The 23,204-nt window shown below is 33.7% G+C and overlaps 1 protein-coding gene across 1 annotated transcript; it reads left to right on the top strand.

Annotated features, from left to right (window-relative positions):
- The first annotated feature begins 312 nt into the window (after positions 1-312).
- LOC120189765 (germin-like protein subfamily 1 member 7) lies at positions 313-2,354 on the top strand. Its single transcript, XM_039192963.1, has 2 exons — positions 313-349; positions 1,795-2,354. Exons 1-2 carry the CDS (start codon positions 313-315, stop codon positions 2,352-2,354), a joined length of 597 nt encoding a protein of 198 aa, XP_039048894.1.
- The last annotated feature ends 20,850 nt before the right edge of the window (positions 2,355-23,204 follow it).

The following is a 23,204-nucleotide window of genomic DNA, read 5'->3' on the forward strand; positions in this document are numbered from 1 at the left end:
CGCAAGACAATCTCAGCCGTTAGATCTGGCAAGATACAAAGGTCCAGAAGCTTCCAGATGAAAACCCTAGGGTATTATAACCCTAGGGCCACACGACCGCTACTGCTTCCAGAACATCCACAGTCGCCACGCCTCTGCCAGGTGGTCCAACACCCCACTAGCGATGCCTCCACCGCCATTGTCGACACTCCTTTTCCACGACACCAATCGAAGCTTCCAGAAAAGCCATTACAGCCGCACACGTCGCTCTAACGGTGAGTCACCACTAGAGGTTCGGTGACTCACCGAACTTCCACCCTTGGGACCGGTCCGATGAGAGCCTCGTTGGTGGCTATAAAAGCCACCGATCCTGCAGAGAAGAAAAAGACACAGACAACGAGCAAGAACAGAACAAAAATAGAAGAACAAGGCACGACAAAAAGCAATTAACGGTAGACAAACCAAAACCAACAACCATCAAAGAAGAAAAGAGAAGGAGACTTACCGAGGAGTCATCCCCGCGGCACTGAAAAATTGAAACATCTAAGGTAAATAACCTTGATCTACGACGATCGAAGGGGATTTATAAAAAAATAAGGTCGGATTCGAGCTTTAGAAACTGAGATCTTCGATTTGGGTATATTTTAAGTTTTTTGGACGCCGGCGCCGGATTAAGGCGACCGGCTGGTGTTTGGTTTCCCCACGGTGAGGGAAACTTAGAGAGAGGGGAGAGCATTTTGAATCTCTCTCTTTTAGAAAGAGAGTGAAAAAAAAGAAAAATGAATGAAGAAGGCCCTAGGATCGGCCATTTAGGGGTTTATATACCCTAGCCATGTTTATATAGTATTTAGGATAAATAACTATTTTAGTCCCTTATAGTCTTATAAATTTTATTTTAACCCAAATAATTAATATTTCTGGCTAAATTACATTGTAAACCTTTAGATCTTGTGATATTTCGAATTAGAGCACTAAGTTTAAATATTTTACATTTTAATCACTAATTTTAATAGTTTCATTTTTAACTACAAATTTTACTACTTTTTATATTTTAATCCTATTGTTTTAATTTTTTTATTTAGGTCACTATTTAATTGCAATTTAATTTGTATTATTATCATTTTAATTTCAATCAGTTTAAATTATTACTTTAATTATCATGTTATTATTATGTAGTCATATAAATATATATAATAAATAATTATTATTTACTTATTTTATATATATATATATATATATTAAATAAAAATCCTATTTATAAATTTAATTTTATATAAATTACTTTTAGGAAAAATAATCATATTTTAATATGTATTTTAAAAAGTGCTGTCTGAAAGCACATATAAGTCCTTTTCTGATATTCTTAAATAAATAAATATCCTATTTTTATAAATTATATATTAATTTATTTTAATTATTTTTAGAGAATGTTTTATTAATATTTAGAAATGTGCTGTCTTAAAGCACCTAGAAGTCATTTTTTAATATTCTTAAATAGGGGTGCTAATCATTCCCTAAACGTAACCGACCACGAATCCCTTTTTATTATTTTTTTTTTGTTATACGCAGATCAGTTTCTCTTATAAATTATATTTTCTTAAAAATTATTTTAAAAGATAGTTTTTAGGTATTTGACCTACCTAACCCAAAAATGTCAATGGCGACTCCCAAAATAGTTTTTACTAAAATCATTTATTTATTCATTTTAATTTTTCCGTCAAGTAAAAATTCGTACCTGGGCAAAAACCGGTTACGACAGATCGAGTTGAAGTGTCAAAACTAGTGAAGTATTAACACATTATTATTTTTGCATTTATGCAGTTTTTGTAAATGGCAAGTTGTGTAAGGACCCGAAGCTTGCCGTTGCAGAAGACTTCTTCCTTCCAGAGCTTAACATTCCAGGAAATACATCAAACCCAGTAGGATCCATGGTCACTCCAGCCAATGTTGAAAAAATACCAGGGTTGAACACTCTTGGCATTTCTCTCGTTCGAATCGACTATTCACCTTACGGCGGCCTAAACCCTCCTCACACCCACCCTCGTGCCACAGAAATTCTAGTCGTCGTGGAGGGCACTCTTTACGTCGGCTTCGTTACATCCAACCCGGAGAACCGTCTCTTCACAAAAGTCCTGTACCCCGGAGATGTCTTCGTGTTCCCGGTCGGCCTCATCCACTTCCAGTTCAACATAGGGCACACCAATGCAGTTGCCTTTGCTGGTCTCAGTAGCCAAAACCCAGGTGTTATCACCATTGCAAATGCAGTGTTCGGCTCAGACCCGGCAATCAATCCCTATGTTCTTGGCAAGGCCTTCCAGCTCGATAAGAATATCGTTAAGCAACTTCAGTCCCGGTTCTGGTGGGATAATAACTAGAGGAATAAATTTCTGAACCCCGTGAAACCTACATAGTAGGCTTGCTAATTATTTTCTGGATAATGTTGGACTTGTTTCTGTCGTTCAATTCTTTATTCCTAGTTGAAATATTGAGAAATAAACAAGTTTCTTATGTACTTTCTTTTGAACGTATAATAATATGGTCCCTGGTAAGCAATTTGCAGTTAATTCTTTTGAAACAGGTTGGCCAACTTCTCTCGGAATCCTTTCATTTCAAAAGAAAAACGTATGATTAGTAAGAAATTGCGGTTAAAAAATATTAAGCTTTTTAGCTAAAAATTTTAAAAATTAAATAAAGTAAATTTAAGTTGGAAATTTAGATCAAGTATTTTTGAAATATTACTTGAATATTTTTTATTAAGTAGGTTTTCTTTACATTGCAATTTCAATGAACTTAAATAAGAAAAATCTTCTCCACTACTTTCTCGAGCTTCATCTATATCGTTTTCAAGATTTCTTCATCCCATTTTGTTTTTCTTTAAAGCTGAGATAATTTCTTAATATATTAAAGGATAAACTACACGTTTAATATCTCAACTATTACTTTTGTTTTGTTTGCTTAACCAATTGTTTTTTCAAAATTATACTTAACGCATAGTTTTAATTTCATTTCTGTCTTTCCCTTTAAAAAATAACGGTGATGTTGATGTATCACCATATGATAATGACACATTGTCATTGAAAACAAAAACAAAAAATGACATTACAGCAGTTCTACTAATTTTTTAACAGTGGGTGATTAATATGAAACAAAAACTAAACATTAAGTACGATTTTTAAAAAAATAGTTGGGTGACCAAAATAAAACAACGGTGATAAATGGGGTGCTAAATTTGTATTTTAACCTTTTAATATTTTAAATCCATTCGATTTTACTTTTTAGATCGAGTTTTGATCATTTTAATTAAATTTTTAAATTCTTAAAAACATTCTAACATATCACTATGAAAATAGTAATCTTTTTTTGGGCCGATAATTACATAATATTAATTTAGTCATTACTATCAAGACCTGCATTATCATTGTTTCTATTAAATGTAACATCTTTATGTTCAACAATTAATTCGTGAAAAAGATAATTTCTTTGTCATATGCAAAGTTCTTTCTAGTTGACTGATTATTGTAACTTTCGTATTTTGTTGAATTCATATTTTGATATCAAATAAGGGTAAATGTTTTTTGGTTTAATTGAATTTGTTCAAAGATTTCAAAAGTAGTTCAAAGTCCATTAAACAAGAATTTGAACATAAAAGGATACTACATAAATAGTACCAAAGCCAAAGGTAAGAGAAATATCTATATTCTCATGGTCAAGGAAAACAATTATAATTGACAATTTTTTTTAATATAACAAGGGAAGTATCTATATTTCTTGTGCTGGGAAATTTTATTTCGTATCTTATTAAGTCCCCAATGGCTCCAAACTTCCTCCAACGACTAGAAACTGTTACAACATCATTCCATCTTATAAAAATAAGTCAGGAACACTTGAAAAAGGTCATAACACCTATCCAAGTAAAATAGATCAAGAGAAAAGCCCTTTCATTTTTTATTTTTCATTTTCTCTTGTACATAGTGTTTGTAACTCCCTAAATTATAAATTAGTAGTTTTTGGTTAACCCGAGTGTGTTTCGGATAAATTCGACTACACATCAAGAAGCCCTGGTTAATTTAACACTCTCTCCTTCTCCAGTTGTGGTTTGAGAAAAAGGTGGATGCTTGACAGACCTACATCCCTAGATCGAATTTGCTAAGGTAAGGAAATCAACTAGCACTTTTAGAGCTTTTATTCAAGCTCTCAATCTTAAAGTTTGGCCATAGTGGTTAAGTGGGATTTTTGGAAGTGTTTTGTGTTATGGAGCTTGAGAGTGGCTTTAAATCATTTATAAACCATATAAATATGTTCTTCTCTCTCATAAGCCTTTAGATGAGTTAATAACAAATTTCCTTGATTGTTATTAGAGAAAGAAGTGGAAGAAATCTTTAAGGTTAAGGACAAGGAGAAGTTGATTTTTGGATGATCTTTGGGGACACTTTCCAGCAGATAATATCAAGGTAACACACCTCTAACACTCCTATAACACTTGTAGAGTAGTACGAGTGTGTGTTTTCTTGTACGTGTTCATGAAGCATAGTGGTTGCATTTGAGTTCATAGATTTGAATAGGAATATTGATGTTGTTCATACATAAAGAAATAACCTTTTATGATCATTTGAACCTACATAAGCTTTAAACAGTCTTTGGGGACTTTTTGAGGGTTTAAAGAGTGATTTTTTAGAGTTTCACTCTTGAAAATAAGCCATTCTTAATTTAGGGTTTCAGTACTATACGAACAATATTGAAATTGTTCGCCTAATAGGAAAAAGTCAATAGTAGTTGCTAGGTAGTATCGTTACCTCGTTCTTTGGGTATGGATATTGTTTATAGGGTATCGATACTGTAACACCCTAATTTTTTCCTCAAGCTCGAAACTCTAGGATTTGGAATTTTTCCCTAAATCCCTAAATTATTTTTCAAGACCGATTTAAAATTTTTGTAAAACTTGATGCAAGTCTTGTGAACCCTAGAAAGTCTGAGGTCTAACTTTGTGATTAAAGTGATTTGTTTTTAGTAACAATTCATTTACCAATCTTTTTCACTCATGAGTCGCTCTTGTATTTTTTTCTATTTCTCTTTCGATACTTCACAATCACTACTAATCTTATTCCTTCACTTGTTTCATCATTAGGTCATTGTTGTGACAAAAAAGATTGTCGGTAAGTCGTTCGACCACACCCCTTCACTCTTCTCCCCACTGTTTTATCGTGCATCGCAGTTCAATACCACAAAAGGGGGAATTCTAGACCTCCTCGTCGTCGTTCAATGTGTCAAAATTGTCCATGGTCGTTTTGTGGTGGACCACTATTTTGTGACCTTTACCCTTGTGGTGGACCCCACTTTGTATGGTGTGGTTTGATTATAGATAGTGTGGTTATGGGTAACCCACTTTTCGGATGGTGTGGTAGGAGTACGAATAGATGCATAAGCATTTACATAACATTCAAATCTATGATCATCACTGTTTGATTCGGGCTATGAATTTTATTGATTTATTCATATTATGTTATAAATTGTGTTTGTTTGCACTTAAAAGACACACTAAATTTTATTTCAGATAATCAGAATTAGATGAACTGATACTTGGTTGGTTTTGTCATTATTTTTCTGAAGAACTATTATGTCGTCGTGGAGGGCACTATTTACGTCGGCTTCATTACATCCAACCCGGAGAATCGTCTCTTCACAAAAGTCATGTACCCCGAAGATGTCTTCATGTTCCCGGTTGGCCTCATCCACTTCCAGTTCAATATAGGGCACATCAATGTAGTTGACTCAATATTTAGAATATTGGAGTTGAAATCACTGAACATGTTCCCTTCGAATTCATTAGGTGTTTCATCGGAAACTTTACTTTGTTTGTGGATAATCTACTGAACACTATTCACTAGAAAGGTTTATGGCAGGTAATGGGTCGTTATGGTGAGGTTCTGAGTGTTTTTATTCCAAAGAAGAGGAGTCGAGCAGACACTAGGTTTGGTTTCGTAAAACTTTGTAATACGATAGAAGCTGAAAGAGTTAGGGAACGGTTGAAAGGTCTTATGGTGTACGGTAGTCGTATCTCAGTGAGTTTTTTCAAGTATATTTTGAAGGTCCCAAAGTATAAATGTGTGCATAGTAAGATGACATGGAAATCAAAAATTTTGAGATCAACCTTAAATGAAAAAACATAAAGTACGAAGGCTGGCCAAGTGGGAGCATCCAGAAAGGAAATTTTGGGTCATGTTGATGAGGAGGAAGTAAGAAAGTTGAGGAGATATTTGGTTGGAGTTATGGCTGGTATATGTAGTGTTGGGAGTATCGTTGATAGATTACAAAACTGGGGCTTAGGGGAAATTAAAGTTCAAAGATTACGTGGGAACTCCTTTCTTCTTACCATTGAGGAGGAAGATTTGTTTATCATGCTTGAAGACCTTCAGTGGTCTTACTTGAAGGAGATTTTCATGGATATTATCCTTTGGACAGAGTCTATATGTCAAAAGGAAATAGTTGTATGGATAGAGATAGTTGGATTACAATTGCATTGCTGGAATGAAATCACTTTGAAGATATTAGCTGGCTCTTGGGGTAGATTTGAAGATTTGGAGAAAATGTAAATCATCATATAAATTGTGAAAAAGTTAATATGTTGATATCTACTTCGTTTGAAGCTCGGATTGATGAAGTTTTTGATTTAGTGGTGGAGAATATGAAGTTTGATGTATGAGTACTTGAAGTAGGGATGATGGATCATTCATTAGTTAAATTGAATAAATCTGAAATATTTAAGAAAAAAAAGTTTGAGGATGAGAAGGATGGAGTAGAGTTTAGGGCTGATAAAGATGGTGTTTCATCGTTAAATCTGTCCGTTGATCTATCAGAGGCATCTGTGTCGGGAAGTTCAGATGACAAGAAAGGGACTCCTACATCCAGAGGTGACGTATTTATTGTTGCGTGTTCTGAAGAAAGGCTAGGAGGTTGTAGTAATGATAGTGTTGGGAAGTCGATCGAGGTCAGTTATGGTTTCAAAGAAGGTACAGAGAGAGTCAGTTTTCAAATTCAAGATCACTCTAATCACGTGGGGTTTCAAGGAGTGGATGTTGATGGGGTAGAGATTAAGGCTTTAGGCTCAAATGTGGTTAAGTCTTATAAAGATGGGGTTACAATGATGGAGGATAGAGTTATGGATGTAGGGGTTATTGAAGGCTCACCAGAAATTGGGCTTCCACGAGGGATGGGCTTATCGGTTGAAGCTGTAATGGATTTAAATAGTGTAGTCTGGTGATGGAATCAATTTGGGTTCTGTTAACTCAAGTGAAAATGGTAATTCAATTATAAAGAAGAAAACAAAAAATGAGCATTTTGGGGGTGATTTCAAAGAGGCGTCATTCTTGCTAGATTTGTCCATTAGAAAAAAAATAAGAAGATTAAGAAATTTGGTTCTCTATTTGATATTCAGGACAAAGTCCTATCGAAAGCTGAGAGAAGAAGAAGAGATCGGGCTTTGAAGAGATTCAATTTGAAGAATACTGATCTAATCTCCTCAAAATTATCAGGTAGATCTCTTTCAGATTCTTTTTTAAAGAAAAGGTTGGTTGCTACTACATTTGAAGTGTAGAAGACATTGTAATTAGGTAAGAAACTTGGTATTAAGTTTGTTGGTCTTGAAAGTGAGGGTCTCAAGGAGTAAGTGTCGTTAGAAATGTGTTGAGGGTAGTGAGTGAGTCGTATGGCATGCGTAAGGTTTTATGCGATTGGACTATGAGGACCCTGTCGTGGAAATTAAGAGGTCTTGGAGTGAAAATTTAGGGTTCTATGTGTTTATGATCAACTTGCAGTAGGGTATTTGGATAGGGGAGCTCAAAGATTTCTGAAGTGTGAAAATTGTTTAGAATTATTTAGTCTGAGATGGTGCGATTCTAAGAATAAAAAAAGGATTCAATTGACGAGAAGGTAATTGGGAGTTTTTTAGTAAGTCCATGAGTTCGAAATCTTGGCTTCCAAGGCAATATGGTGGATTACTTCAATTCTAAGGTTAGTGTGCTGAATTAAAGGATCATAGTTCTTGAGGAAGATGGATTGAGGATGACCTAGATTTGTTGAAACAAATGGAACTAAAGAATTGAACGATTGAATTATGGGAGAATTTTAGAATTACAGGAGGTTTTGTGGAGGCAAAAAGTTTGATCAAACTGGATTGCCTTAGGGGACTTGAACATTGCATTTTATCACAGAGCATTGATTTTTACAATGCAAAGCAAAGATCGATTCAAGGGAAGGATTATGGTGTAAAATGAGTTATTGATCTGAAGCATCTTATGTGGAGGTTATATAGGCATTTCTTTGAGCATTTTCAATGCAAAAACAGTTGATGGATGAATGTGGTTATCATAGATTTCAAAAAAAAATTAACAGAAGCATAAAGAATGGAAGAGCCATTTTCTTTGTAGGCTTTAAAGGTTGTGGTCCGCTCTTTATTCACTGCATCCGGATCGATTTATTTTTTAGCTCCATTATGTAGTTCTGATATTTTTTCTTGCGAAGTTGGTTGCTATAAAATCATATTTGGACATATTTGTGGAGGCTTGTTGGGTGAGTAGGTGATGCTGATAGTGGAAATGGCTCTTAGGGTGATTTTTAATTGGTTTGTGTTTCAATGTCCATGGATGATGTGGTCTCTATATGTTGAAATTGATTTGTTAGTTGGAAATTATAGTGAAATGGTCGATTGGCTGGTGATTATTGGTTTGTTGAGAGCTTCCTGACTCCAAGATTGGTGGCTTTAAGAAGAGCTTAGTGTTGGTTTCACCTTATAATTATTGTGGTAGTGGATTCGTTATCGAGTTATTTTTCTGGTTGTCCTCTCTGGAGCTTTTGGGAAATGCTTTTGTTGTCTATGTATGCGTTGATGTTGTCGAGGAAGCTTCTTCTGTTGGAATTGGTTTGTTGTTTTTTAGTTTTAATCGCTTAGCTGGTTGTAGCTTTTGCTTCTATTGGTTGTTGGTGCTTTTTGCTCTTGAGTTGCCTTATTTAGGTGGTGGTGATCTTTGACTATCTGGTTTTTACTTCTGGTATGTTTTGATTGTATTGTTCTCTTATGTAGTACTCTATTCCTCCAATTAGATTAGGGAGGTTTTTAACGAGGCTCATAAGTTGAACTTCGATTATTGATTTCATTAAATAAATTGTTCTTTGCCGAGAAAAAAAAAAGAATATCGTTAAGAAACTTCAGTCCCCGTTCTAGTGGGATAACAACTAGAGGAATAAATTTCTGAACCCCATCAAACCTACATAGTAGGCTAGCTAATTATTTTCTGGATAATGTTGGACTTGTTTATGTCCTTCAATTCAGTATTCCTAGTTGAAATATCGAGAAATAAACAAGTTTCTTATGTACTTTGCTTTTGGTCGTATAATAAGGTGGTCTCTTTCAATGGCAATTTCTTTAGTACAGCTATTTTATAAAATTATCTATTTGATCTCTTAATGTTTACTGTCAAAATTCATCACTACATATATCAATCTTAAAATGTAGACTTCCCTTATTAGAAGAAAGCGTAAATGACGCGTTTAATATCTAAACTATCAGTTTTTAGAAATAAATTGTAGATTCAACTAAAACGATAAGTCCAAATCTCGACCTAATCAATAATGTGAACCGAAAAATAGATTACAAACAAACAATAAACTCATATAAAAAATATAAAATCTCAAAATATGGAAATATAATGTTTTTCTAAATATTCTAAAAATTAAATAAAATAAATTTAAGTTAGAAATTTAGATTAAGTATTTTTGAAATATTACTTGAATATTTTTAATTTAGTAGGTTTTATTTAAATTGCAATTTTCAATGAATTTAAATGAGAAAAATCTTTTTAGCTAAAAAGACTAAATTAAAAGGATAATAAATTCCAAGTCTCCGAAAAAATCTACGTCATTTTATTCATCCATTTTCCAAAAACTAATTTTGCAGAACAATCTCAAATTACATTTCTTTTTATAACTAACCTCCTGAATTTCTAAATCTCTCAAACACGTTTTATTCTCTTAAGATTTTAAGAAAACTTCTCCAGTTGGTCTCATCTTCTCCACTACTTTCTCGAGCTTCATCTAAATCATTTTCAAGATTTCATCATCCCATTTTTGTTTTTCTTTAAAGCTGAGATAATTTCTTAATTTATTTTATGATAAACTACACGTTTAATATCTCAACTATTACTTTTGTTATGTTTGCTTAACCAACTATTTTTTCAAAATTATACTTAACGTGTAGTTTTAATTTCATTTATGTCTTTCCCATTAAAACATTAACGGTGATATTGACGTATCACCATAGGATAATGTCACATCGTCTTTGAAAACAAAAAACAAAAAATGTCATGTCAACAGTTCTGTTAATTTTTTAACAGTGGGTGACCAATATGGAATAAAAAATAAACATCAAGTACGATTTTGAAAAAAAATAGTTGGTTGACCAAAATAAAACAAAATTGAAAAATGAGGTGCTAAATGTGTATTTTTACTTTTTATTATATTAAATCCATGTGATAAACATAAATGATTTTGATATAACATTAAATATAATAATTATTGTAAAATTAATTTTAAGTCCCTAAATTTTGTCAGAGCTTTAAAATGAGTCTTTTAAGTTCAAATCATATTAAAAATATCATTCAAATACTTTAGAATAATTTTCAAATTCTTAAATTTCTCAAAATGTCAAAAACTAACTTTTTAAACAAGTATTGACCAGAAATTTTGAAACTTTCTACAAGAGTTTCGAAACTTTCCAAAATAGTAGACCAAAAAAGTTTGAAAGCTTTCCTGTAGATTCGAAACTATCTCAAGAGTTTCGAAACTTTCCTTAAAGTTTCGATACTTTGGGTCCAACGGTCATATTTTTCAATTGCTCTTTCGAAGAGTTTCGAAACTTTGTGTGCAGGTAGCCTTAAATGTGCAAATTTAATGCTTTAAACAGCTCCAAACTCCCTCCAACAACCATAAACAACTAAAAAATCAATGACAACATATAAAATGAGTCTTCAAACAGCCAAGAAAAAACAAGAAAGCTATTCTAACAATCAAAGAGCATTTAGAGCCAAATTTGTATTCAACTTTGTCTTTCTTACATAGAACACTATTTTGTTCTTTGTATTACTCATTCTAGCATTCTTGGGAGTGTGAGAGCTTCAATTTGCACACATTCTATCTTGTGAGGATATTCAAAAGTTTTCTTTTTGTAATTTATTCTTAGGAAGGGTTGTACACTTGAGACTTTAGGGTATAAGTCTAAGTGTGTTGTAAGGTTACACCTTGTCCTAAAAGGTTAGAACAAATTAGTGGGTTTGTTGAAATCCTTAGTATGGAAGCTAAGGTAGTAGATGTAGACTTCATTGAAGAAGTTGAACCACTCTAAAATTGCTTGTGTCAATTTTTCATTTTCTAGAAAATTTAACACTCAAACACATGTTTGAAATACCTTATTTGGGCTCAAATTTAACACTCAAACTCACTCAAACTATTTTTTTGATGTCCCTAATCATTATTAATGTTTTATGAGATATAACAAGGTCATAAAAAAGGCTTTATGCTTGTTAACAACACCAAAACATGGAATCTTCCATGAATGCTCAACATGCTCCATAACTCAACTCTTAAGCCATAATGCTTTTATAATAATCAACAAATGATATGATGAAGTTGTAAATGTGTTACCTTGACTTCTTAGTTGCTAAAAACCTCTCCCAAATCAACCAATGGTCAATTTCTCTTTTCCCTTGCCTTGAGCTTTCTCCCACCTCTTTCACTAATCAAAGGTAAGAAAATGAATTATTAACTTAACTAGGTACTTGGATTTAAGTTAGAAACACATCCTATAACTTGAATCCACTAAAAACAAGCTATAATCACTTTACTAACTTAAATCTCCTTAAAACCCATTTTGGAAATTATGACTAAAAGTTGAAATAGGGAGCTTAAATAGAAGCTCTTGGAATGTAGATTTCATTTCTTACCCACTCTTCGGATGGTGTGATAGGAGTACAGGTGGGTGCATAAACATTTGAATAATATTCAAATCTATGATTGTCATTGTTTGATTTGAATTATGAATATTATTGAATTATTCAAATTATGTTATAAATTGTGTTTGTTTGCACTTAAGAGACACACTAAGTTTTTATTTGAAATACTCAAAATTAGGTGAACTGATACTTGGACAGTTTTGTCATTAGTTTTTTGAGGAACTATTATTTTTTGTGAGACCATTTAGGCAGACTCTGGATCGACCGCCCTATTACCACCAAAGAGCGGCATCACACAAGCTCAAGAGAAGAGAAACAAACAGAAGGGCAAAACCACGATATGACCACAGAACCTTAAGCTATGGATACCATGTTGAAATCAGATAACACATCTATTTTTTAAATTATTGAAGGGGTGTATTACAAGGATTACAATAACATAATTTATAGTGCAATGAATGCACACACTATAGTTCAAGGCTAGTAATAACCCTAGAAACAAATTATGACGTCACCATAACCAACTTAAAAACTTGTAGCCCCACACTGCTCACGCACAACTTATGCATACACCTCATGCTTTACATTCTTCAACAGTTTCCAATTCAGAACCTAGTGTGGAGTTTTCTCTTAATTCTGTCACTCATTCCTTGGCTTCACCTTCAGTGCCACCTTCTTTGACTTCATCTCATACTTTAGAGTCTGTTGACATAGTATCAAGATAACATGTTACCAATCAGGTGTTCTTGTACAACGGAAAAAATGTGTTGGTAAACCTCCTGCATAGTTATTAGACTACGTTCACCCTACTCAATTCTCTACATCTACCCAAAGTACTTATCATATTTTTAACTGTATATCCTATTTTTATTTACCCTTACATACATATTCTTTCACTGTTTCTTTTTCCACTATCTTTGAACCAAAAAATTACCTTAAGGCATTGCTTGACAAATGGTGGGTTGAAGCCATGCAACAAAAGATTCAAGATCTTGAATAAAATGAGATGTGATTTTGTTTCTTCACTTGCCAGTAAACAGACAATTGGTTGTAAATTGGTTTATAAGATGAAATACAAATATGATGGTTGAGTTGAATGATTCAAAGAACATCTCATGGCTAATGGCTATAATCAATGTGAAAGGGTTACATAACACCCTAAGTCAGTTTGACCCGAAGATTCGTGGATTACAATGTTACACGGGACTAATAAAATAGTGATCCAAACATTTTCTTTAAAAACTGCTCATAATTCACTTAAAATAGTTCATCCATAGTATTAAAAATAAAACATGATAATAATCTGGGTTTACAAAATAATGGGGAGCTCCCAAAAATATATCCAAAATAATAGAGTACCAAGTACAAATCAAAGTTACGAATGAATACACATAAGGGTCTATAAATAGTATATGCCCTCTAAAGATGACTCAAGACATACTTTGATGGTCTTTGTTGGTCTCTACTACTACGCTGGAAAACCTGGCGATAATAGCTCCCCACGAATTGCCCTAAGAACTTGTGCACGGAAACACATTCCAAACGCTGAGCTTACGAGCTCAGTGTTTCACTAATAATTGAATTATACTACATATATTCACTAAATGAGTCGACTAGTGACACAGGTCTAAACATGTAAAGATATTGATTTTAACTAGTAAGTAGGCATCATGGTTCAGATGAAGGTCCTACATCTTGGAGCTCACACACCCCTCTAGCCTTTTTGAGATACCCTCGGGTATATAGGGTGAGATCCAAAGCTGCATCGGAAACGTACACCCGCCGACTTACTCCATCAAGTATTAGGGCATTTACGCCCATTCGGCTACTGAATTTGATATCCACTGACTGTCTTATTCTGCTAAGGAGGAACTTGGGTGTCCTAGCCGTTTCCCGAGCATCAAACAAGGCTAGTTTTATGTAATCCTAGTTATTAATATTTCTACTGTTATGGTGTTTATTACTATTCTTGCTTGTAGTCTTACTTGTTGTTATTCTGAGTATATGGGGTACCTCCAGTCAGAATCCCTTACTCCTTGGATTATTTATACAAATCTGTTCACGGGTGCTGATATTGATGGGAAAGATAGCCTCAGACTTCAGCTTTACCTCAAATTCCTCGGATCATTGAAATATATCTTTACTTCAAGAATCATGTCGACTACTTGTCTACAAGGACAATTCCTTGTGACTATGCTTTGTGTACCGAATATCCAAGTGCACTCTTTAATTTCGGTTTTGTAAGATGATCTAAGCAACAACAATGTTGTAGATCTTAAAACGCTGAAGTTCGAAAAGCTGTCGACTCGGATTATGTTGTTTCAACAATAACTGATTCCGATCTCAGTTTCCTCTTAGCAAACAATTTTGCTAAGTGTGTTCACATGAAGTCGAATGTGCTTTAATAAGCCAATCCTTCTTCTAATGTTAACCATAACAACATCCAAACCAACGTTGACTTTTGGTTTTGAAAATTGTTTTGATTTGAAAAATAAGCCCAGAAAACAAAGAGAAAAATCTGAATCAATTTAAGTGCCTTACAATTCTCACATTTGGAATTGAGCCTTCGCTTTAGCCTTTGGCTTAAAACAAATTTAGCTAAGCATGACCAAAGTCATACTTAACATTTTTTAAAACAAAATTTTAAAAGAAAATAAAGAGATATGCGAAAATATAGAGAAAAGAGAGAAAAAGAAGATTTAATTCTCAGATGTGAGAGATATGTTTCTAGGCTTACCTTGAGAGGGTATTTATAGCCTTCAAATTCCTAAAATAATATCTTAAATCCTAATTAAAACACTTAAAAGTATTTAAACTAAAATTCCTAAAGATAAAGATAAAATATAATATAATAAAGATAATATCCTAAATCCTAATAAAAACACTTAAAACTATTTAAACTAAAATTCCTAAAGATAAAATTAAAATAATATCCTAAAAATGAGTTTGATTCAAATCCAAATTACAGAAACGTGTGACTGGTCTATTTGTTCTTCTAGAAGCGCTGACTGGATCTTTTAGAAGGTGCTGACGTCATCGTCTCGCCAGATATTTCATGCCCACTAGTCCAGCTTTAATTCTGAAAATTTAAAAACACTGTAGAATTATGTCCTTTTAGTGCAATTTCCATAATCTAACGTCCTGCACAGAAAATGAATCAAAACGAACAAATAAGCCACAAAAACTAATGATTAAGGATTATTTTAAAAGCAAAATATTAACTAAATTAAGCACTTATCATACTTTATATAGTAGTACCAATACTATGAAACCCTAGTATCGATATTGGTCAAGGACAACAATTATGATTGACTGTTTTTTTAATATAACAAGGGAAATATCGATATTTCATGCGCTGGGTAATTTTATTTCGTATCTTATTAAGTCCCCAATGGCTCCAAACTTCCTCCAATGGATAGAAACGGTCACAAGATCATTCCATCTTATAAAAATAAGTCAAAAACACTTGGAAAAGGTCACAACACCTATCCAAGTAAAATAGATCAAGAGAAAAGCCCTTTCATTTTTTATTTTTCATTTTCTCTTTTACATAGCGTTTGTAACTCCCTGAATTATAGATTAATAGTTTTTGGTTAACCCGAGTGGGTTTCGGATAAATTCGACTGCACATCAAGAAGCTCTGGTCAATTTAAAACTCTCTCCTTCTCTAGTTGTGGTTTGAGAAAAAGTTGGATGCTTGACAGACCTACATCCCTAGATCGAATTTGCTTAGGTAAGGAAATCAACTAGCACTTTTAGAGCTTTTATTCAAGCTTTCAATCTTAAAGTTTAGCCATGGAGGTTAAGTGGGATTTTTAGAATTGTTTTGTGTTCTAGAGCTTGAGAGTGGCTCTAAATCATTTATAAACCTTATAAATATGTTCTTGTCTCTCATAAGCCTTTAGATGAGTTAATAGCAAATTTCCTTGATTGCTATTAGTAAAAGAAGTGGAAGAAAGCTTTAGGGTTAAGGACAAAGAGAAGTTGGTTTTTGGATGATCTTTGGGGACACTTTCCAGCAAATAGTATCAAGGTAACACTCCTATAACACTTGTAGAGTAGTACGACTGGTGTGTTTTCTTGTACGTGTTCATGAAGTATGTTGGTTGCATTTGAGTTCATAGATTTGAATAAGAGTATTGATGTTGTTCGTACATAAAGAAATGACCTTTTATGATCATTTGAACCTACATAAGCTTTAAACAGTCTTTGGGGACTTTTGGAGGGTTTTAAGAGTGCTTTGGAGAGTTTCACTCTTGAAAATAGGGCATTCTTGATTTAGGGTTTTGGTACTAAAAGAACAATATCGTCATTGTTCGTTTGAGAGGAAAAAGTCAACAGTGGTTGCTAGGTAGTATCATTACCTTGTTCTTTGGGTATGGGTAACACCCTAATTTTTTTCCTCAAACTTGGAACTCTAGGATATGGGGATTTTTCCCTAAATCCCTAAATTATTTTCCATGACCGATTTGAAGATTTTGCAAAACTTGATGCCAGTTTTGTGAAACCTAGAAAGTCTGAGGTCTAACTTTGTGATTAAACTGATTTGTTTTTAATAACAATTCATTTACCCATCTTTTTTCACCCGTGCGTCGCTCCTGTATTTTTTTTCTATTTCTCTTTCGATACTTCACCATCGCTACTAATCGTATTCCTTCCTTCACTTGTTTCATCGTTGGGTCGTTGTTGTGACAGAAAAGATCGTCGGTAAGTCGTTCGACCACGCCCTTCAGTCTTCTCCCCACTATTTTGTCGTGCATCGCTGTTCAAGACCACAAAAGGGGGAATTCAAGACCTCGTCGTCGTCGTTCGATGTGTCACAGTTGTCCATGGTCGTTTTGTGGTCGAGCCACGCGTGAAGAAGGTCGTACCGGTCTTGTAAGGTTGTGTCCTACCTTCCTCGACCATGGGTGGCCACTACCGAGTACCTTCCGACCGTTTTGGGTTTCCTTTAGGCTGCCGAGGTTATCGTTCCACCAAGCCATGGCTGCTGCCATGGTTCTTGTCACCGGAAGTCGTGGGCAGCAACAGGTGCTACCATCATTGTTTTGAAAGCCCGTTTAGTTCGAACCAAACCCTGCTGCCAGTTTTTCGATCTAATTAGAATTATATTTATTTATCATTAGTTTTACTTTAATTTGGAATTCGTATTTTTGGGACCTAAAGTCGGGCGTTGCAATTTTGCAGGAATTATCTAAGCAGAAACATAATTAATGCTTTCCGTCGTTACCACTAATTTTGAACCAACTCGAATTTTGAAAACTGATCGTGGGTTAGTGAAAAGTAGTAAATTAAGTTTGACCTATTACCTAGATAGAATAGTAATTATTGTTATTTTTTTTTAGAAATTGATTCAGTTCGACCTATTTATAAAGCTGACCGTGGGAATCATCAATTGTTGTTAGTTATTTTATCGAGGTGGCTCAGTGCTATATTTATATTGAGCGATTGATTGGGAAATTATTTGGAAGCATGTTAGATTGTGCAAATTGACTGTTTTAAATGTGACTCGAGTAAATGTCATGTGTTTGTTATTGTCAGAATTGAAATATATGTTGTGCAATAAGGATATTTGTTATTGTCAGAATTGAAATATATGTTGTGCAATCAGGATATGTGATTGTATTGAATTATCGGAATTGAAATATGTTCTTCGGAATTTTTGGTTATGAAAAATTATTATTCGGATAGGATTAGATATTAGATATATGTTATTCGGATATATGTTAATCAGATGTGTATGTCATTTGCATGTGCTTTTGGGACAGATTTAATAAGGGAAGTTCAGTGCATTCACTTGACGGAGTAAATGTCCCCTTCGGATTTTGTGACCTTTGCCCTTGTGACGGACCCCACTTCTTATGGTGTGGTTTGATTGTAGATAGTGTGGTTCTGGGTAATCCACTTTTCGGATGGTGTGATAGGAGTACGAATGCGTGCATAAGCATTTGCATAACATTCAAATCTATGATTATCAATGCTTGATTCGGGCTATGAATGCTATTGATTTATTCATATTATGTTATAAATTGTGTTTGTATGAACTGATACTTAGACAGTTTTGTCATTATTTTTTAAAGAATTATTATTTTTTGTGTGACCATTGAGTACCCATTTATCACTTTTTGTTTTATTTTTAGGGTGAGATCCGAAGTTGCATCAGAAACGTACACCCGCTAACTTACTTCATTGAGTCTTGGGGTATCTGCGCCCAATCGACTATTGAAGTAATTTGGCACTAACTTTGATATGCACTAATTGTCGTATTCTGCTAAGGAGGAACTCGGGTGTCCTGTCTGTTTCACGAGGATCAAACAAGGACAGTTTTATGTAACTCTAGTTGTTACTTTTTTGGTTTAATTGAATTTGTTCAAAGATTTCAAAAGTAGTTCAAAGACCATTAATCAAGAATTTGAACATAAAAGTTTGGTCATCGACCATGTTTCTATATGAAATTAGAAGGAAAAGGGGGTCATTATCGTCATTCCAGTTGTTGTAATACTCTTAACTCCCTAGAGGCATTTACATATACAGACGCAGAATGACTCAAACCCGTGGGTCCTAGGAACTACTAAACATGGATGCTCTGATACGACTAAATATAACACTCTAATCCATTTCGACTCGAAGATCCATGAATTACAAAGTTACACGGGACTACTGAAATAGTGACATAAAAATTTTCTTCAAAAACTGCTCATAATTCACTGAAAATAGTTCATTCATAGTATTAAAAATAAAACATTATAATATTATGAGTTTACAAAATAATGGGTAGCTCCTATAAATATATCCAAAATAATACAGTACTAAATACAAATCAAAGTTATTATTGAATACACATAAGGGTCCATAATTAGTGCATGCCCTCTAAAGATGACTCAAGATGTACTCTGATGGTCTTTGTTTGTCTGAACTGCCATATTGGAATATTTGGTGACAATAACTCCCCACGAACTATCCTAAGAAGCTAGGCACGGAAACACATTCGAAACACTGAGATTACGAGCTAAGCACCTCACTAATAATTGTACTATACTACATGCATTTACTAAATGAGTCGACTAGTGGCATAGGTCTGAACATGCTAAGATATTGATTTTAACTATTGACTAGGCATCATGGTTTAGTTGAGGGTTATGCATCTCAGATCTCACACGCCCCTCTAGCCTTTTTAAGATTCCCTCGAGTATTTAGGGTGAGATCCGAAGCTGCATCAGAAACGTACACTCTCTAACTTACTCTATCGAGTCTTGGGGTATTTGCGCCCAGTCGGCCTATTGAAGTACCTTGGAACTAACTTTGATATCCCCTAATTGTCATATTATGCTAAGGATGAACTCGGGTGTCCTATCTATTTCACGAGGATCAAACAATGATAGTTTTATATAATCCTAGTTGTTATTGTCTCTATTGTTTTGGTATTTATTATTGTTCTCGCATTAAGTCTTATTTGTTGTTATTCTGAGTATATGTTGTACCTTGAGTCTGAATCCCTTACTCCTTGGATTATTTATCCAAATTTGTTTGTGGTTATTGATACTGACCCTTTAGTATAGATACTAAACATTTGGTATCGATACCCCCTGGCTCATGTGGATTGTTTGGTTAAGGCAATATCGATACCCTAGGATGAGTATCGTTGCTCTAGTGTTGGGGTATCGATACTTGACTGAGTATCGATGCCAAGTTTCAGTTTGATGTTTTTAAAAACCCTAGTATCGATACCCGATGTATAGATATTCTGCCCTGGTATCGATACTCTATGAATGAGTATCGATACTACCCCTTTAAAATTGTTTAAATTTTTCCTGAATGAATAACAATATCGATACTATTTATACAATATCGATACCGGGTGCTCTGTTTTAGCACAAAAAATCCTATTTTTATATCCCAAAGGCCCCATTGAGGTTCCCAACTGATATTTAAGTGTTTTATTTGATTTTTTTAATCATAAATAGGTATTAAGCATGCTGAAAAACACTCAAATGATGCGATTAATAGGAACATGCTCTAAGCTTATGCAACCTACCAAAACTCATCTAAATGAGCTATATATGGTATAAAGGAGTTATAAGTGATTAACCTAGGTATCTAGGCTATTGGAAATGTGAATGGCTCATCCCAAGGTATGTTTTTCCTTCCCCTAACCTAGGAGCTCTCTCCATCTTCTCTCACTAGACAAGAATCATGCACAAGGGATTACTAGCTGAATGTGAAAATTTAGAAGACTTTAAAAACATTTCTTAAGCCTAGAAATCATTGAAAACAAACTAAATCCCCTGACTCTCTTAAACCCCCCCCCCCCCCACAAAACCAATTTATGATCACTATAATCAAACCTTGCAAAAAAGGGTATTGAGATGAGTATGTTAAGTTTCTCACCTTGTGGAAGCTCAATAGAGTCTGAAATTCTATAAATGTTGCACCTTTTAGCTTGGGAGAGCTAAAGGAAGAGAAAAGCTTGAAATGAGGAAGAAAAAGAAGGTGAAGGTATGAAGAAAAATAGGGTAAAGGAAATCAAACATGATATCCCACAATTTTAATGGTTTTTAGCTTAATTTGAGCAGTGGTATCATTACTTCCTTGGTCCCTCTAATTCTGACTTCAAACTAAAAATACTCTTCTTATCTACTATTGGGTTCAATCCAAGCCTAATTTCACTTGTTTTTGGGTCAAGGCTTCCCATAAGTCAAAGTACTTGTCCCAAAGCCCATCTCGGGTTAGCCCAAATTCCTAACCCGAAATCCGGGGCGTTATAGGTTAATTTTCAAGAAACTTTCTCACCGGTAGCTAAGCAAGTTACAGTTCAATTGGTCATTGCTTTGGCAGCCATGTTTGACTGACCATTATTTCAAATGGACGCTTTTTATTGCTTCTACAAGGTGACCTGAATGAAGAAATTTAAATGACTGTACCTGAGGGTTTTCACACCTCGGGGAGGTTCGTGTGTGTTAGTTGCACAAATCTCTGTACGGTTTGAAATAGGCTTTGCGCCAATAGAACTTGAAGCTAACAGAGTCTCTTGTGCAAATTGGATGGATATCTGTAGAGTTTGCACGGCTACTCCATGTTTACTAAAAAGGAAGATGGTAGGTTAGTTATTATTTTAATGTATGTTGATGATCTGTTGATCATAGGAAATAATGTTGGGTTAATTGATGAATTGAAAGGTATATTACATCACAACTTTAAGATGAAATACTTGGGTTATCTTATGTATTTTCTTGGTATTGAGGTACTAAGATCAAAGAAAGGCATTGTTCCTAATCAAAGGAATTTCGTGTTGGAACTTATAGTTGGTTCAGGGTTATGGAGCATATTGTGCTTCAACACCTCTTGAACAGAATCAAAAGCTTACTTCAATTGATTATTGTGAAGTAAAAAAGGATGTATTGCAAGATGAAGTCCTCGAACATAGTGCAGTGTATCAACGACTCATAGGGGGATTGCTTTACTTAACCAACACTTGTCCGGACATTGCATTTGCAGTCCAACACTTGAGTTAATTCATGCAAAACCTAAAAAGGTGAATTATGAAGCAGCTTTACGAGTCTTGAGGTATGTGAGGGGTTACCCTAATCAAGATATATTACTAGCAGCTAACAACAAGCTACACCTTAATGCTTACTGTGACTTGGATTGGGCGTCTTGTCCCATGATTAGGAGATCAGTAACAGGGTACTGCATCAAGCTAGGACAATCCTTGATCTGTTGGAAGTCTAAGAAGCAAAGCACAATGTCGAGATCCTCAACAGAAGTTGAATATATTGGAATGGCTTCAGCAGTGGCTGAGCTGGTACGGATAAAAGGAGTAATAAGTGAATTGTGGTTTAAACATTGAGCTCCAGCTACAGTTTTTTTGTGACAGTCAAGCGATCATACAAATTGCAGTTAATTCGGTGTATCACGGCTCACGAGTGTACAAAACACATAGAGATCGACTGTCATTTCTTTCGAGAAAAAGGTGTAGAATGTAATCAGTTGTGTTGGTTGAAGGTTAGTTAGAGCAGTTAGAAAGCTAAGAAAGGTTGTAAACAAATTGACATGTAGAGTACTAGTTTTCATTGCTTCATCTTTGTTCTACTGCTTACACGTTAACTACAATCTTAATATCATTTTGCTAATCGTGATGAGTCCTATCCTGACTTGAACAGGGTCATTTTTTATATCAGATATTGGAGTGGTTTTTTATTAAAATCTTTAGAGATGAGTTGAGATTCGTTGAATTTAGGTGAAACACGACTGAATATATTTGTTAAAAAATTTATTTTGTAATTATTTTTACGAAACTTTCATGTTGTGGACTACACTTTCATTTTAAAATTATGATATATGAATTGTTCATCAACTTTCACCCTGGACTCTTCTTGTATATCCAACATCCTGTATATGCATGCTTACATCATTTTTTGGGTAAATTAGGTGTAAGATCCTTGGTTTCTGGGATCTTTTTACTTTGTTCATTTATTTTAGGGGCTAATCGTCAAATAATCCCTATAATTTAGGTGCATATTTACATTTAGGTTCCTGATTTATCTGTTTTCTTATTGTTTCGAAATTAGCTGCTACATTTTAATTTTCTTTTACTTTGATCTTTATGCTTTACTTTATTATATTTTAGTCATTTTAATTTTATATTTTAATCTTCTGAACTATTTTATTTTGGGCTTTATATTTTGATATCTTTTATTTTAATCCTTTACTTTATATTTTAATTTTATTTATTTAATTTCAGTCCTTTAATTTCATTACTTTAATTTTCTATTTTTATTTTTGCTTTAAATTTTTCAATACTTTAAATTTAATCCTTTAACTATTATGTTTATTTTGTTTTAAGTGTTTATTTTTATTTTTAGTCACTTTATTATATATTATGTTATTGTTTGACTTTGAGTTATAATATTTATAAATCTTACAAGTTAGTTACTAATTTAATGTATTTGTGTATTTTTAATGTTATTTGAATTTGGATATTATGTTTATAAATATATCGTTTTAATCCTTGTTTTACATTTGAGTTCATTATGATTCAGCTCTCACGTTTCTTATTTATTACATTTTAATCCTAAGTTTCATTTTTAGGTTATTTTCATTTCTAATAATTGTATTATTTAGTATTTTTAATTTTGAGAATTTAGTTCTTTTTTATTTGTAATTTAATACTTTAAGTTTTTATTTTTGCCATTTAGTCTCTTAAATGTTGATTTTTTTTACTATTTT

Source organism: Hibiscus syriacus, unplaced genomic scaffold (assembly GCF_006381635.1).
Source record: "Hibiscus syriacus cultivar Baekdansim isolate YM2019G1 unplaced genomic scaffold, ASM638163v2 tig00116959_pilon, whole genome shotgun sequence".
NCBI lineage: Eukaryota > Viridiplantae > Streptophyta > Magnoliopsida > Malvales > Malvaceae > Hibiscus > Hibiscus syriacus.

Coding starts and splice junctions, on each gene's coding strand:
- LOC120189765 (XM_039192963.1), top strand. CDS start 313: ATGAGAGCCTCGTTGGTGGCTATAAAAGCCACCGATC. Junction 350..1,794: donor GGCTATAAAAGCCACCGATC/CTGCAGAGAAGA, acceptor ATTTTTGCATTT/ATGCAGTTTTTGTAAATGGC.